Source organism: the organism of the source record quoted next, unplaced genomic scaffold, assembly GCF_019419815.1.
Source record: "Pyrus x bretschneideri cultivar Hongxiangsu unplaced genomic scaffold, Pyrus_bretschneideri_v1 Contig33, whole genome shotgun sequence".
NCBI lineage: Eukaryota > Viridiplantae > Streptophyta > Magnoliopsida > Rosales > Rosaceae > Pyrus > Pyrus x bretschneideri.
In genome coordinates, this window is record NW_025999646.1 from 2,782,052 (window position 1) to 2,799,497 (window position 17,446).

General features: G+C 35.1%; 1 protein-coding gene across 1 annotated transcript; it reads right to left on the reverse strand.

The window, feature by feature from the left end:
* Positions 1-2,481: 2,481 nt before the first annotated feature.
* On the reverse strand, positions 2,482-6,076 carry LOC125480311 (PAP-specific phosphatase HAL2-like). The gene is made up of 3 exons (XM_048590961.1): positions 5,657-6,076; positions 3,207-3,894; positions 2,482-3,115 (listed from the first exon to the last, which is right to left on the reverse strand). Exons 1-3 carry the CDS (start codon positions 5,988-5,990, stop codon positions 2,812-2,814), a joined length of 1,326 nt encoding a protein of 441 aa, XP_048446918.1. The 5' UTR covers positions 5,991-6,076; the 3' UTR covers positions 2,482-2,811.
* Positions 6,077-17,446: the final 11,370 nt, after the last annotated feature.

Consider the following 17,446-nt stretch of genomic DNA (forward strand, 5'->3'; position numbering starts at 1 on the left):
CTGAGTCGGTTGAATTATAAGCATGGCATAAGGACTACATGTTGATGTTATTGGCGCTTTTTGATTGCTAGATTTTGATCATACGTCTCTTGATGGTTGGTTTCTTGTCAAATCTCTCCAATTTGATGTCTTGTTTCTCCAATAAAATGGTGAAAAGTAGTTCGTTAACGTTAATTCTTAATATAGATAATAATTTATGACCAGAAAAAGAAATTAGCCCTAATTTGAAAGTTGAAACTATAGCTTTCCTATCATTTGGCAACATTTTTCTCCCAAAATTTTTCTCTGAGATCGATTCAAATATTGTTTAAATTGCAATGGAAATCAAATTTCTTTTAGCTTTCAAACACGTGACAAATAAATATTGGATAATAGTTAGATTTGGGTGTTCTAGGGTTGGGTTTAAGGGGATGCAACAATCTCAGAAGGTTCTGGGCTATGTCTTATAGGTCACGCCCCTAAACCCTAAATCCTAATTTGCACGACGGATGGACCAAATATGGTAACATTCATCACTTGATAGCCAAAAGTTGAGGTGAGATGTGTATAGTCTATTGTAAAGCATCATTTTCAACTTCTTTATGCATATATTCTTCTTGATTAGTAAGTGAAATAATTTTAAGCTCAAATCTTATAAATGATGAGTATAATGCTAATTTATTTCTGCACCCTTAAGGAGAACAGTGTCTTTCAAGACTATCATTGTAAGATCTTTAGTCTTGGAAAACCAGAGCACATGTCAAGTTGTCAAGGGAGGAGCTGAGCAATTAAAGTTGGTAAGGGCCGACCACCTTTATGATCATTCATGACTTTAAGTCCATACAGATGTATGTCTCTGATCTCTCAAGTCTCAACTCCCAAAAGAAAGAAAGATCCGGATCCATCCGTCATAATTCATCAAGTTCGAGGATCCAGACTATTAAAATTTGATCCAATAACTATAAATAGAGATTTACTTTAAAAGTTATAATAACTTCAGCCATTAGATCAAATTTCAATGATCTGAATTCCCGAACTTGATGGATTAGGAATAAGAGATCTGGAGATAATCCATTTCTAAAAGAAAAAAACTTGTTTTGCATCCAATCCCAAGAGCTAGGTTAGATATTTTTATATTTGAAGGTGAATTTTGCCATCCATCTGTTCAGAATGGGGGTTTTCCTACTAATTTGAAGACTTAGGGTGTGTTTAAGTTAGTTTTAATTAGAAGTTGCATTGATTAGTTATAACTCTACGCAGCAAGGTTTAGGACATGGCTTCTTTACCCTCTCAGTTCCCATATACTCTCATCTCCTTCTATTTTTGTGGTCACGGTTAAGCCACGTCAATATTTTATGTCACTATTGTTTTTCGTCTTATTATCTCTATAAAAAAATTAATATAAAATGTTGATGTGGCTTAATTATGATCGTAAAAAATAGAAGAGGATGAGAGTATATGAGAACTGAGAGGCAGAGAAGCTGGCAATTAAATGGATCATGATCCTCTCCTAAGCAAATGGTGAGGATCCTCTTGATCAGGCCTATCAGGCTATTCAAATTTTATCCAACAACTACAATTATTATAACTTTTAGAGAAGCTCCTTATTTGTAATCAGTCGGATAAAATTTGAACGATCCAATGAACCTGATCAGGAGGATCCTCACTATTTGCTTAGAAGAGGATGCATGATCCAATTAAATATCACTCTCTCTCCATTGTTCTGACAACCACTTTTTTTCTTCCATCTACTATTAAGCAATTGATTGGGAGTTAGAGCATTCAATAAACATTGATGCTTTGTAATACCGAGGTCACCGTCCTTCCTTTAGTTCAATTAATTGCATCTCTACGAGTTAAAGATTTCGGAAAGATTTTTCAGTATGTAGTACAGAACGATAAGCCAAATGTTCTCAAAAAGCTTTTTTTTTAAAGTATCGATTCTCCAATCGTATAATTATATGTGATATACCACCTGTATTTCAGACACACAAAAATTTTTCAAGATTTCATATCGATTGCCATTAAGAAGATTGATGACTTGTTTAACTAGTTGCATCCAAAGACACGGTTCAGATTTATTTCAACTTCTGCTTGTTCAGACTCTCAGTGTGAGCGTCTCACTCACTTTTATCTACAATCACTGCCTGGGATGCCAAGCGCGTTATTCCCTCCTTCACAAAAGGTTATGGTACTGGAATAACTTTGCCTGATATAACCAATATGAATTAGTTACCATATATTGTGTTTCGCTAGTACAGATAATTACAAAGTGAGAAGAGTCATTTTTATACATTCAATGTGGTTGCTAAAATCAAAGACTATATGCAGAGAAGTTTGATTTGGAAGAAAATGGCAAAATTTGACTTTGTAACATTTTAAGTGAGTTAGTAACGCATGGGCATACCATGTTGTGTTACAAATACACTCAAAGTTTCTTCAGAAGTTTCTTTTCCTTCTTATTTTTATTCCTTTTTGTTGGGTTTGTTTTGGGCCAAAAAGTTCAGCACTGTCTCTGCAATTGGATTCCAATTCAATACATTTTACATTGCTTGACCCAGTACACACTTAGTTTCTCTAAATTGCAGCCAGGCTGCTAGGGGAGACTTCTAAATTACCTTAAAGCATATTGGAACACAGACTAAGATGGTCAAGCATGAACTTTGTAGATATACTTCTGCATTTTCCCCTGAAGGATTTATATTTCTGCCAATGCAAAAATCAGATAAATAAAGAACACAAAAATGAAAACAATAATTTACAATCTTCGTACGATTTCCGGTAATGTAAGGGCTAAGGAGTTGGGTTTTCATTGATGTCAGGCAGCGGCTTTTATAGACTGGAGGAGTCCCAGCTAGCATCAACGGCCCTGATGATCTTGTCATGTAGATTGGCTCCAGCAGTAGCAACTACACCTCGATCAAGGCCTTCCAAGTATATGCCCTTCGAAAAGTCCAGTGGACGCCCTCCGGCATCTGTAACCACCCCACCAGCCTCTTGTATGATAACAACGCCTGCTGCATGATCCCAAATCTTCTCCTTGTAGCCAGCCCTTGCAAACTTCATAAAAATCTCGGCATCTCCACGAGCTATGGCTGCGTACTTCACCATGCTGTATACTCGCAGTGGCTGCTTCCTGCAGTCACAATATCATTTGTTCATTTTATCATACACCTGTAGAATGTAACATATATAGCAAAGAGAGATGAAAGTTTAAATTGTGGTACCTAAGCCCGACACTATGAGCTAGCCCTGCTGTGAAGGAATGACTTGAATTTGCCTTCTCAACAGGTTCACAAAATGTTGCCAGTGCTGGATTATCTATGGAGGACACTCGGACAGGTTTTGCAGAGTTTGGCCACACTAAGTTCTTATTTACATGGAGCAGCGGTTGCATCCAAGCCTCCCCGCTGCCTCTTCTAGCATATATCACACAGCCTTTGTCCCAAGATTCCGACGTTGGTGGTGTCAATTTAGATATAATTCTATGATACCGGTGATGATAATTGAGCCATTCCTTTCTCATTGGGTAATTGGGACAGCCAAGAACTCCAAGCACAACTTCTCCATCCTCTATTAAAGCCAGAGCTATTGCATATTGATCACCGCGGACAAAACCCAATGTGCCATCAACGGGGTCAAGTGTCCAAAATCTCCCAGCCGTGCCTCCAAGTGAGTTGCACCGACTGATGGCTTCAAGAACCTCTGTAGTCCCAAGGGCCATTTTCGGACTTTTAAGTCCAAAACGAGGTGCTTCAGCTAGACATTCGTTTACAGTTTTCACTACATCTTTTAGTACTCCACCTGCCTTTGCCACGGACAAATTTTGAATATCTTCTTCAGCAATAATGGACACGTTGCTGCTCCCAAAAGACTCGGACAGTATCCAGCTCACAGTTGCTTGGACACTCCAATCTGTTTGCACGGTACATTAAAGAGAGAACATGTATTAACAAGAATTCATAGCTTCATTGACCATAAAATTGCACCCAAAATGTTGAAATTCCTTTTCCATGATGAACCATTGATACGATAACTTGAAGAAATAGACTCGAATAACATGTGGTCATCTGGTATAGGACTAAGCTCTCGCTTATTTCTTGGTGTAAATGTTTCTTACGTCATAGATTGGAATTCATATCGGAAATATAACAAGTTTAAAACATAATATACTAACATACATACTATATTGTAAGTTATTCCATGGAGAGATGTTCAGGACCATAAACTGGCATACCAGCAACAACTTACTAAGAGAGTGATGCCAAATATTCCAGCTTTTTTATCGGAAGCTTTCTTTTCGTGTTGAAAGCTAAACTGTTCCAAATTGTAAAGATCCTGACGTAAAAAGCAAATTGGGCATGATTTCTCTCAATTAAGAATCTAAGTTTGAGCAGACAAACAACGAGGCATATAAGTAAGATGATCAAGAGAGGTGTGTGAGGGAGATTTTGTGAGGAAATAGAGATGAAATGTCTCGGTCCTACAACAAAAAGACACATGTTCTAAAAAAAATGTTCAGTTCTGCTATGATTTAATACATCTTGGAGGAAAAGATAATGATTGCTTTCGAAGATAGAAAGATTGAGTGCTAGAAGAGACTGCAAAAATAGGACTTATGCTCCCACTATGCTTGGTCCAGAATGCAAGTTGTGCACAGAGATTCTGCACTCTCAAAGGCCGCACCAACTTTAGGCTAAATGATACGTGCAAATTCAACGAATAACATAACATAGGAGATAGGACTAAGATTCAATGTCCTCTACCGGTTCTGATATGAGTTTTGCGCATTCGGTTCGACATTTTATCACACATTCTGCAAGTTTGTTAAGGGTTGAAGGTGGATTATGATAAAAAGACTGAAAACAAAGCTTGCTGCTGATGAACAGAGGAAACTATGACTAGCAGGCTAGCAGCATCGTTCTACTTTATTAGCATGGCCCTTTAGTTGCCACTCGCAAAACCGCCAAACAGCTCCACAAGTTGATATTTTTAGGCTTATAGACACCTTTTTGTGTTTCCTTTTCTATATTGTAGTACTTCCACTAGAAACCGCATTATGTTTTCTAACACGGTTTTAATAGCACTTGAAAGATAAAACGAAAAGCAATACTCTGCCAAAGTTTCAAATTCGCTTCAGCAGCCCAGTACTAATTAGCAATAATATTATCCTCAACTTAAACTAATTGTGCAATCATGCGCGGAGTTTTATACTAATCGACTCTATACAATTAATAGTGAAATCATTTAATATAAGTTAGATGAGAAATGTTTAGGAGACTTGGAATACTCCAAAAATTTATGTCACCTCATAGTTTAACGTCAATTTTCGTGCCAATATTATAAAACGTTGTGCCAAAAACAAGAGGTGACAGAGTTTACGAAAAGCCTCGCTTTTGATAGAGTCTCTTTAACATTTCTAAGTCAGATTTAATTCGGTCCTTTCCTATATGTGACTTCACATTCTTCAACGTGTTTTGACTTCAAAAAGTCATAATTTTCGAAAGAAGAAACTTTAAGAACAATTTCTTCAAACCCAAATACTTTCTCAAAGGCTCGTAATTAGTGAAATCTAAATAAATCCAAATCACCAAAATTCCAAATTTGCAAAAAAACCCAGTTCAGAAAACAGAATTTAAGAACCACTGAAACAACAAAGATTGCAGATTTAACTGACCTGCCACAGTGACAGGAGAGTTATCATCTTTGGATTGGACCCCATCGCTGTTCTTCGAAATCAAACTGTTCTGAACTCTCTGGCAGAGAGAGCAAGCCAATTGCACAGCTCTAACAGCCACATCCAATTCCTGGGAGTAATTTTTCATTGGCTCCGGGGCCAAAAGACTCGAACTTTTCAGGCCCTCCATTACCGAGAAGGATTGGGTTTTCCTGAACTTGGATAAGCAGCAGCCAAATTTCCCAGAAAAGTTGAGGTGGGTTTTGTACCTGCTTGTCAACTTGTTGTCATTCCATTTTTCAAGACCCAAATTGTGCGAGAATTTTATAGCCATGGTTGAAGAATGTTTTGGGTTTGTGTGTGAGAGTGAGAGAGTGTTTTGTGTGGATTCGGAGGGTGTTGGTTTTGGTGACGTTGGAAGGGTGGTAACCAAAAGGCAAAATGAATAGAAAGTGATAGATAATGATTGGTGGAGACTTGTTTTTCGGCTGGACTTCAATAACTACAAGGGAATGGAGCAAAGAATAAGCCATAAATATGAGATAATAAGCTATATTTACTTTAACAATATTTAGGTTTCTCGCATACAATCATTATCAAAAAGCTAATCTAGCTTAATTTTTCTTCATTTAAAGGAAAAAAGAATATTTAGACGTACTTTGTTTGAGAAAAACTAGTGTGAGAAATCCGGTCAAGACGTTGGTAAGATAAGTAAAAGGTGAGGTAAAAAAGCGAATTGAACTCGCGAACGATTGGCAAGTGAAGGATCAATCCTTTTGCGTCAGTATTGTTGCGAGACTTGTAAACGCTCACAAATTTTTAATGTTTTGGTTCTACTTGATTTTATGTTGATCTCACTTAATGTGAGAACTACCTTAATGATACAACTCTACTAAAATTTCTCTTCTATTTGTCTACCCTAATGTCGATTAACTTATGTCACAATAAAAGATGTTCCTTTCCTAAATGACCATTTAAGCATTATCTCAGCAGATGGTTAATCAAATTGAAGATTGCTTAGTAATTAACGAATTTTCCCATGCTCGAAGTTCCATTACATCTTGAATGCTAGATGCATTGATCATGTGATCTAGCTGATGCATATGGTGGTTAACGAGATTTCATCAAAATTTAACCGGACTTTTCAATGTAGTATCGAATTTTGTAAAAAAAAAAAAAAAAGGTACAAAATTAAACCAAAGTTAGAGTCATTGTGAGCTCATCAAAACGTATGCAATGCAAGTTCATACTTGATCAAAATATGCTTCAGAAGGAGTGGTATATGACAAGATAGATAAGCATATAATTGATAGAATAACACTTTACACTTGATGTTGTTGATAGGCAAGTTGAATCCATGTTCATACTCTTTTGATAATGTTTATCTTAATTAGTGCAAGGACCCATATTTTAATCGTCAACTTAATGATTTTCTAGTAGTGTTTACTATTTAGTTTTGGAGACTTGTGATTGCTTAATCAGGTTGAACAAATTGGGTTCCCATTTTTTTTTCTTTTAAAAAGAAATCAACCTGGTAGTTTCACTTGCGGCGGTCTATCATTTCGAGAGTCGAGAAGACTCATAAAAACATTTCAACATAAGTCAGATTTCGATTCGAAGTACATCTTTTCAGTTTTATTTACTTTTTAATGATGCTGCAAGTTAAATAAAAAAAATTATGATTAGTCGTGAGTTCAAATCACAATCGTTGAGTAAACAAAACTACTGGATAGCTTGGAATCAGCCCGGGATACTGGATGCATACTTGATTGGTTTAGACACTAACTAACAAGTAATAATCGTAATTATCTCATACAAGTGTGCCACTTTAGTGCTTAATACAACAATACAGCCCACTTGATTTGAAATTTTGAAAGCAGAAAGGCATTATATGCCAAAAATCCCTCCCACAGGTGGGCGAATGGGCAAGAATTTAGTGGCCGCAAATCACTCACAGCAGCATGATTGATTGGTGTTGAATTCTTGATGGTCAATTTTTCTTAACCTGTTGTGTTTAGATTTTTTTAGATTCTTGGGGTTCAAGTTTCAAGGTTCAAGGACTTATTACTTCAGCGTTTCAACAGCATGACGTAGTTCGATTTTCTTGTTTTCATCCACACTTAGGAAAGTTCATTTTCTCACAACAAGTTATCATTTTACAATACAAACATCATATTAGAACGTTTCATTTCATTATTAACATCTAAAGATCATTTTTAGATAAACTCATTCGATTAGGTGATCATGTAGCCATCTGTATATGTCGAAAATTGATAGTTATGGTAGCAAGTGACATCGTCATAAAACTATCAACTGCTTTAATTCATATGAATGACGAAACGGTTTCTGAATCGAATGAAATTTTCTAAAAATGATCTTTCGATGGTGATAAATATAATAAACAATTTCGACTATAATATTTGTACGGTAAAATGATATCATCTTCGTGGGAAAAAGTGTGTAAGTCTCAAAAGAATGTTGTTGATTGATCCCCTAATTAATGAATGAGGTTTTTGCAAAAATCATGAGGGAGCCCGCCCACCTTGTTATTCACATATATTATGACTTTTGGGCTGCCGCCATTTGTTTAATTGGGGGTGGTAGAGGCATTCGCATTTTTATTAGATTGAGCGCAAAACTTAAAAAATTGAATTTGGGCTTGATTGTGCATGGATGTTGCAATCAATCCGTTTCATCTAATAGAAAATGAATTTGCTTTCTATTTTTTTTTTCAATTTGTTCTGGTCCCTAATCTTATCTTGGAACAAAGGTGAAAGCTAAAGCTACCCCAACTTCTTTGAACTTGAAATTGAAATCAAAGTGGACTTGTCCACTTCACAATAATGTAGCTCAATTAGTGGAGTGGAGGTTATGATTTTCATTTGGCCCGGCTTGGGTGAGTCTTACCATTGATCAAATTAAATTATCTGATCATACTTATCTCATATAACAAAGTGCAAATTTCATCATCATGACAAAATGCTTATATATGTCCGTGGTATATTGTTATACTCCAATATTCTTGTATCACTCATTATGTAATGAAGAGGGCTAAACGAGCTCTAGCCCAACCCAAGTTTAAAATTTTTCCTACTTATATGCATCCATTATGATTAAAGTTTAGACAATCTTTAGTCCAAATTTCTAAGTCTCCAGCCATCTCACTTTATCATCATGTTTTCTCCTCTAAATTGGGTGTATAAGTGAATCTCGATGACCATGAGCTCATGTGTTTGTGTGGGGAGATTCTTGGATATAACTGAAAGTATATCACTTATTAATATCTCTTTCATCATGTAACTTATTAATCTCTTTCTTATCACGTAAAATGTCACATGTCACACGAGTTACTAGATAAAAATAAAGGGCTGAACAAGCTCTAGCTCAATCCAGTTTTTGTTTTTAAAATTTTTCCTACTTATATTTATCTATTATAATTCAAGCTTAGACCAAATTTCCGGCCAAAATAGCCCCTCGAACTTTTCGATTCTCCAACCAACTCACTTTATCATCCTTATTTCTTCCATAAGTCAAGAAGTTAATTTCAAGACCATGAACCCATTTCTTTGTCGTGACATTCGTAGATACACTAACTCAGATGTATATCTTATATTAGTATCTTTCTCATTTCACATGTTAAAAGTAGCCTCTTCTTTGTGTGAGAACTGACGAGATTGGCTCCCAAAAAGTAAGTAAACTATTGTCACCACCTAATTCTTATCTTAACCCTATTATTAATCATTAACAATAAACAAGAAATAGTGGGTTGTATAATTTTTAAACAAAGACAAGATTCCAAACAGTTCGACATGATCGGTGGAATGCTGACTCCTTCAAACAACACAAAACTAATTACCCACGTGATCCATATGCAGCAGCCATCCACCACCTTATATTGTAGACCCGTGCACTTGATTAATTCACAAGCATTATTGGTCCTATAAACAATAAAATGACTAGATCACGCATGCACAACTTTTGTATATCTAACCGCTGCATGGCCAATATGGTCATTATCCTAAACCAGCTGAGTGGTATATAAGAAAGCAGTGGGTTCTGGAAAGAGCATTGAGCAAAACCAACTTGTAGTTTGCGTCAAAACTTCAGAAAACCACATACAGAATTCAGAAGGTTTTATAGAAGAAGAAGAAGAACTAGAGAGATGGAAGGTTCCGCATCCAATTCTACCGCCGGGAAAGCGATGATGAACGGCAGAGATTTATCGAGGAGATTTTCCGGCAGGCCGATTCCCAAGAGGGGTCAGGTGAAGAAGAGAATCGTGGTGGGATTGGCCAATTCTGTGGCTTCAGTATTCAATCCTCATCGTCCATAAATGCACTTGGCAGCAGCCTAAGTAACTCGTAGTTACTAAACTTAGACGAATTTTGAGATCGAGTAATTAGGTCAAGAAGTTTTGAGGATTTGAGCAGATTGTTAATTTGTTCATGTAATGGATTTTAATATTTGTACATACTGTAGAATTTGATTCAATTACTGAAATGAGAATCTGCATTTCTTTGGTCAAATCATTTTGTTTGGTACAATAAATCTGGTGCGTTAAATGAAATCTCAAAACCTAGAACAAAACTTAAACTGGAAAACCAGGAGCAGGAACTCATATTGCATAGCAAGTTTTACTTAAAAATTAACAGATATTGCATATAGTGTACACTGTTAGTGTATCAGATCCGCTATTTGTAAAGAATTTGTAGCTTAAATAGTGAAGCGTTTAGCCTTACACCTAAGTTTTATGTTCAATTCACCATCCCATAGTATCACTTTTATAGAAACAAAAATTCCACTTGTTTGGCCCTGGATCATGGATTTGATAGAGCTAGTACCTTTATAGTCTGTCATGCGTTAGAGTAATTTATTGTAGACGATGAGTGATTTATGATCGATTAATGTATTTTAAAGCACAAATTAATGATAATCATTTACCCACACACTAAACAATTGATTGTAGCAAAATTCAAATATAATATTATCAAAATCCAATGTACAATAGCAGTATAGCACTACGACATTTTCTATGTCTAAAAATAGATTAGATTGAATAATACTAAATTCAATACAATCATACGTTGATAACATTGATCCGGATGCAGTGCATGTGTTTATGCAGTAGTTATGTAAGATATGGGTGGATTACGATATGAATAAAACCAAACAACCATTAGCCAACTCTTACAAATATCGTAATAATCTTACTGCCTAGATCGAATCTATGCCTCTTTCTTTTAACACAATCTGACACAATTAAACACATGTTCTTACAGATTTTGGTCTGAAGTCCTTTTCAGTACAAGATTAAGTGCATGCATCGTATTATATAAAGGCCATAACAAATGGCCGTACATTTTCGATGTTTTTAGTGTTTAATTATTAACTCATATCCTTCACTCTGATAAAATAATGGAGAGCAACTCTCATGGCAGATGTGGCACTGCTACCGAAGGATTTTGTGTTAATGATACAATGTTATGTGCAGAGAAATTTATGTAAAATATCATTTGCGCACTCATAACATCATGGTAATATATACTTATATTATGATTGTCTTGTATCATGAAAATCCTTCTCAAAATAATTGTCATCTATCATTTATATCTTTCAACAATTTTTCTTTCACGGTATATACCTCTGAGTGATCCAGAGAATTGCAACTCGTTAATCTTGCATAAAGTCCATACAACTAAGTGTGACGTAACATTGTATCCAAATCTTGCATATTATATTAATCGAAAATAAGGTTTTAGATTCTAAAATGAGATTGCAAGATCTTACCCTTGAACTAATAAATAATTGCAGATAAGTCCTGCTTACGAGACCCAACAAACTTCACGAGTGGAAGAGAATCATATGACTCTACTTTTATAGTGGGGAGTCAGCAAAGTGGTCATGTGATTCTTGTGGACTCTAATACAGCAGCAGGGAACCAACAATTTATACATTTGTTTAATTGGTCCTACTTTAATTTGCTACTTTCACCATGATTAACTTAACTTTACTACTTTAGGTCAATTAATATTCAAATTCTTTACTTTACGGATTGTCGTGTTGATATTTACTGGATTTTTTTGTTGGTTATGTTGATGAATTGGTGGCCGGAGAACTCAACAGCCGGCGGGGTCAATGTTGGCAACAAATGAAAGTCAATGAGCCCTTAAGAGATTAATTTTTGATAATTGTTCAGCATATGTCCCTAAACTTGGTACTTTAAGTTGAAGGTAATTTGGAAAACAACTAATTGGTTTTTGACTGGAGACTTGGTTTGAGTAAAAAGAGGTTACACGAAAGGGAAAATCTTCTGTGAGAGTCTTAACTTATGCGATCGTCAGACTTTATAGATGATCACTTTAATCTCAAAAGTATGAACGTCTTATGTATTTCGGTCTCATTAACCTTGCATTAGTTTTAGGATGGTGCTATGTATCCACACAATTATTTTTACTTCTCACATACTACTCTGAATTTACGGTGGTTTGATAGAGCGAATTGAAGAAGCCCAATGCACAAAAATTAACAAGGTTGTTGAGAGATAAAAAAATGTGTGTGAACAACAGTACCTTGATTTATTATTTTGAGACACTTGTCTTATGTGGCAATTGCACACACGATTTATTTTTGTATGGCTGAAAGGACCATGTTATCTTTAAAGTAGTTCTCACAAAAGTACGGGGCCAGTGTATTTCATGGTGCATTGTTTTCGAAGGTTGATCTACAAGTAAAACATTCGTACTTTAGAAAAAGAACTAGCATAGCTGTACTTGTTCTATTTATAACAAAACAAAAACACTCAGAATATGCTGCAAAATAAGGGTTCCCTTTATAATTGGCAGCCTTATCAGTTATTTTGTCCATAATCCAAATTATTAGACCCAAATATCTTCCCTCTTAAACATAATCTAACATAATTAAAATATTGTGTTCACTGTCTAGTGGGTATATTTGGATGAAGTACAATGAATCAAGATGCTCCCTTTCCACTATCAGATTCGGTGAATGGTTTGACTCTATAATTGTACTTTGGAATAATCTGATACAACTTTAATTTAGCAGTTTGTAATTAATTAATTATATTAGTGGCAGGGACATTATGTTTTTTGTTTTACAAACGAAAGCATTAGTAGGTTAAACTAGTAGTTGGTAGAGAGAAGAGAGATCGAACCCAGACCAGATTGCATAAGTAAGGACATTATATTTGGAAACCTTTAATCACTAGGCTTAAAGAAAGAGGGAATATTTTTGCTCACAACTCTCAAATGATGATGATGTTTACCATCTTATTTATCATTATTGGATGAGTTTAAATTTCAAGATCTATATGGGGTAGACACAAACCTCAAAATTTAAACTCATTCAATGCTAATAAGTAGGGTGGCAAGCATTATCCTCACTTGAAAGCGGTGAGAAAAAATGCATCCTATCCTTTCTCTTTATAGTTGTTAAATTATAATAATTGTTCACTGCTTAAAAGAGAAAGGATAGGATGCATTTGGTAGCTCCAAATAATGCGACTCCATGCATGCTCCACTTGGTCCGGGGGAGCAATGAGGGTTGGAGAACGACAATCATTCATTCTTAAAATCTACATTCTTAAGATTAATAATCAGAAAAAAAAGGGAAAAGCTCTCGGTTTTTTATTCTCTGGTAACTAAATTTTACTTAAGGTAAAAGTTTGGTTTTCTCAGGGATAATAATAAAAGAGTTGACAATATATTACTTTAACTGTCACTCTAAATAATTGTACATGAGATTTTCATCTCTTGTGAAATGTTGAACGACTTTTCCTGTTCAACTGGTTGTGAAAAGAGAAGAATTTAGTTTACGAGTTTAAAGGAGTAGAGATAAAAAAAAAGCTTTATAAAATAGAAAACCGACAAAACAAGCCAATAAAAAGTGAAGTGTGAACACGAGCACACGACCAACCAAGAAGGTCAAGATTGTCTTTATAAAACCAAAGAAAATACAGTCAAATTCTACGAGCAACACAGTATACTCAAATATATTAATTTCCCCAAAATTTTAAAAAGTTTAACATAAAAAAAAAAAAAAAAAAAACAAACAACAAAAACAAAAAGGTTGATGTCCTCAGTATTATATAAACACAATCAAGAAAACCCAAATCACAAAACAACCTCACAGCTCAAAAGTTTCAGACTTTCAAGATTCAAACAGTCATTTCTTCTCTCTTGCTTAATAGAAAGACTGATCTTTGCATCGAGAAGAGCTTTCGAAGTGTTAGGATACTGAGAGTGTTCTCTGCTTAATACACACACACACACACACACACACTTTTTGATCCCTTATTAAGATAATAATCAGAAGCAAAACAATAGATGGAGGGTACAAGGAGTGCTATGATCAACGGGGGGAGTTTATCTCAGAGGTTCAATTCTGGCCGTCTGATTCCCAAAAGGGGACAGGTGAAGGTGGCTATTGTAGGGGTTCTGCTTCACTCTTTCTCCTCCGTTTTCTCTGCCAGCAGCCGCCGTGGCGGCTGCGGTTGTCAATCTAATGATGCTCATGACTTCTCTTAGCTGATGAGATCATGTTCTGATCAATCTTTCAGTCCAGTTTTTTTTTTTTTTTTTTTTTGGTGAAATATTTTTACATTTTAGATGAGTGAGTGAAAGGGAAGGGTAAAAAGTTTGAGCTCTTGTCTTTGTTTCTTGCAACATAAGGCTGTAAAATTTTTGTAGTTTGAAGAGGATTTTGCTACAAGAAGAAGCGCTACACAGTTCAGAAGGTTTTATGCAAGAAGAAGAGCTACAGAGATGGAAGGTTCCGCATCCAATTCTACCGCCGGGGGAGCGACGTCGAGGAGCTTTTCCGGCCGGCTAATTCCCAAGAGGGGTCAGGTGAAGATGGGAATCGTGGTGGGATTAGCCAATTCCGTGGCTTCAATCTTCGATCCTCATCGTCCATAAATGCACATGGCAGCAGCCTAAGCAACTCGTAGTTACTAAACTTAGACGAATTTCGAGATCGACTAATTAGGTCAAGAAGTTCTGAGGATTTGAAGAGATCGTTAATTTGTTTATGTAATGGATTTTAATCTTTGTACATTGTAGAATTTGGTTCAAATATTGAATGAGAATCTGCTTTCTTTGGTCAAATTATTTTGTTTGGTACAACACTTTTGGTGCGTGAAATGAAATCTCAAAACCTAGAACAAAAATTAAACTGGAACACCAGGAGCAGGAATTCATATGCATTTAGTACATTGTTAGTGTATAACTGCTATTTGTAAGGAGTTTGTACCTTAAATGGTAAATAGTGTTTAACCTTGCACTTGAGCTCTATGTTCGAATTCGCCATCCTATAGTATCACTTATATAGAAACAAATTTTCTACTTAGTTTGGTCTTGAATCATGATATGATAGAGGTAGTACCTTTTATAATCTATCATGCGTTAAAGTATTGTATCATGATTGTTGATTTACTGTAAATAATGAGTGATTTACAATCGATTAATGTATTTTAAAGCTCAAATTAATGATAACCATTCACCCACACATAAACAATTGATTGTATCAAAGTTAGAAATACAATATTATCAAAATTCGATGTACAATACTAGCACTAAGACATTTCATGTCTAAAAGAGATTAGAATCCGGATGCAGTGCATGTATTTATGCACTAGGATATGAAATAATATGTAAGATATGGGTGGATTAAGATATGAAAGAAAACCAAACAACCATCAACCAACTCTTACAAATATCAAAATAATCTCACTGCCTAGATCGAATCTATGCCTCCTTTAACACAATCTGACACAATTAAACACATTTTCTTACAGATTTTGGCCCAATTCCCTTTCAATACAAGATTCAATGCATGCATCGTACTATGATAAGGCCATCATTTTGTTTGGCCGTACCGTTTCTATGTTTTTAGGGTTTAATAATGGAGAGCAAACTCTCATGGCAAATGTGCACCACTACCGAGGGATTTCGGGTCAGTGAAACAAGGTCATGTGAAGAGAAAATTACATAAAATATCATTTATGCACTTACAACATCATGATAATTATATACTTAACATCATGATTGTTACATGTATCATATATTCATAGAAGTCCTTCTCAAAATAATTGGCATCTATCTTTCATCTTTTTCAATAATTTTCTTTCATGGTGCATATAGGTGAGTGATCCAGAAAATTAACAGTAAAATGATCTAATAAATCTTGCAAAAAATCATACTATTAAGTGTACGTAACATTATATCTGGAACTCACTTGTCATATAATCGAAAATAATGTTTTAAATTCAAAAGAGAGATACCAAGATCTTTGGTAGTGAAAGGCTATTTGAGTTTGTTAACCCTTGAATTAATAAATAATTGCAGATAAGTCCTGTATTACGAGACCCAACCTATTTTACCAGTGGAAGAGAATCATAAGACTTCACCTTTTTAGTGGAAGCTAGCAAAGTGGTCATGTGATTCTGTGGGCTACAAATATAGCAGCAGGAGCAACAACAAGGAACCAACACAATTTATACATTGGTTTAATTTGGTCCTACGTTAATTTGCTACTTTCATCATGATTAACTTTAACTTTACTACTTTAGGTCATATTAATATTCAAATTAATTCTTTGACCTTACTAGTTGTCGTGTTCATATTTACTGGGCTTTTTTTTTATTTTATTTTTTATGGTTTTCCATTTAAAAAGATGTATTTATGTTGATGAATTGGTGGCCAGAAAGCTCAATAGCTGGCAGGGTCAATGTTGCCAACAAATAAAAAACAATGAGCCCTAAAGCAATAAGATGTAAAAGTATACGTAAAACCCAAAGATTAATTTTTGTTAATTATTCAGCATGTGTCCCAAAACTTGGTACTTTAAGTTGAAGGTAATTTGGAAAACAACTAATTGGTTTTTGACTGGAGATTTAGTTCGAGTAAATAGAGGTTATGTGAAAGGGTAAATTTTCAGTGAGAGTCTTGGCTTTTGAGATTGTCAACTTTATTGTTGGTTATTTCAACCTCACAAAAAGTATGAATCTCTTCTATATTTTGGTCTCATCAGCCTCGCATTGGTTTTATTGTTGGGAGACAATTGTCTTATGTGGCAATTGTGCACAACATTGTTTTTGTATGATTGAACGACCTCTCGCAAGAATATAAGACTGATTGTATTTTGATCTAATCTCATCCAGTATAAACACTGCTCTAATCAATAGTCATATCGAAGTTTCTTTCTTGGTTTAAAGTTACAATCATAGTTTTCAAAGGTTGATCTACTAGGAAAACATTCGTACCTTAGAAAAAGAATTAGCTTAGCTGTTATTCTTCCATTTATAACGAAACAAAACACTGAGAATATACTGCAAAATAAGGATATTCCCTCTGTAATTGGCAGCCTTATTAGTTATTTTGTCCATAATCCAAATTATTAGACCCAAATCTCTTCCGTTTTAAACATAATCTAACATAATTAAAATATTGTGTCCACTGTCTAGTGGGTTTACTTAGATGAAATACAACGAATCAAGGTGCTCCCTTTTCCACTATCAGATTCAGTGAATGGTATTGACTCTATAATTGTACTTTGGAATAATCTAATACAACTTTAATTCACATACAATTAGCAGTTTAAAATTAATTAATTATATTAGTGGCAGGTACATTATTAGGGAGGAGAGAGATCGATGATGATCAAGTCCGAGTTGGGCACTTCATTTTGAATCTAGTTCAGGCCCTTACGGGACCGGGCGGACCCGATTCAGGATTTGCTTGGTTCAGCAGAATAAGTATAGCTAAAGACAAAACA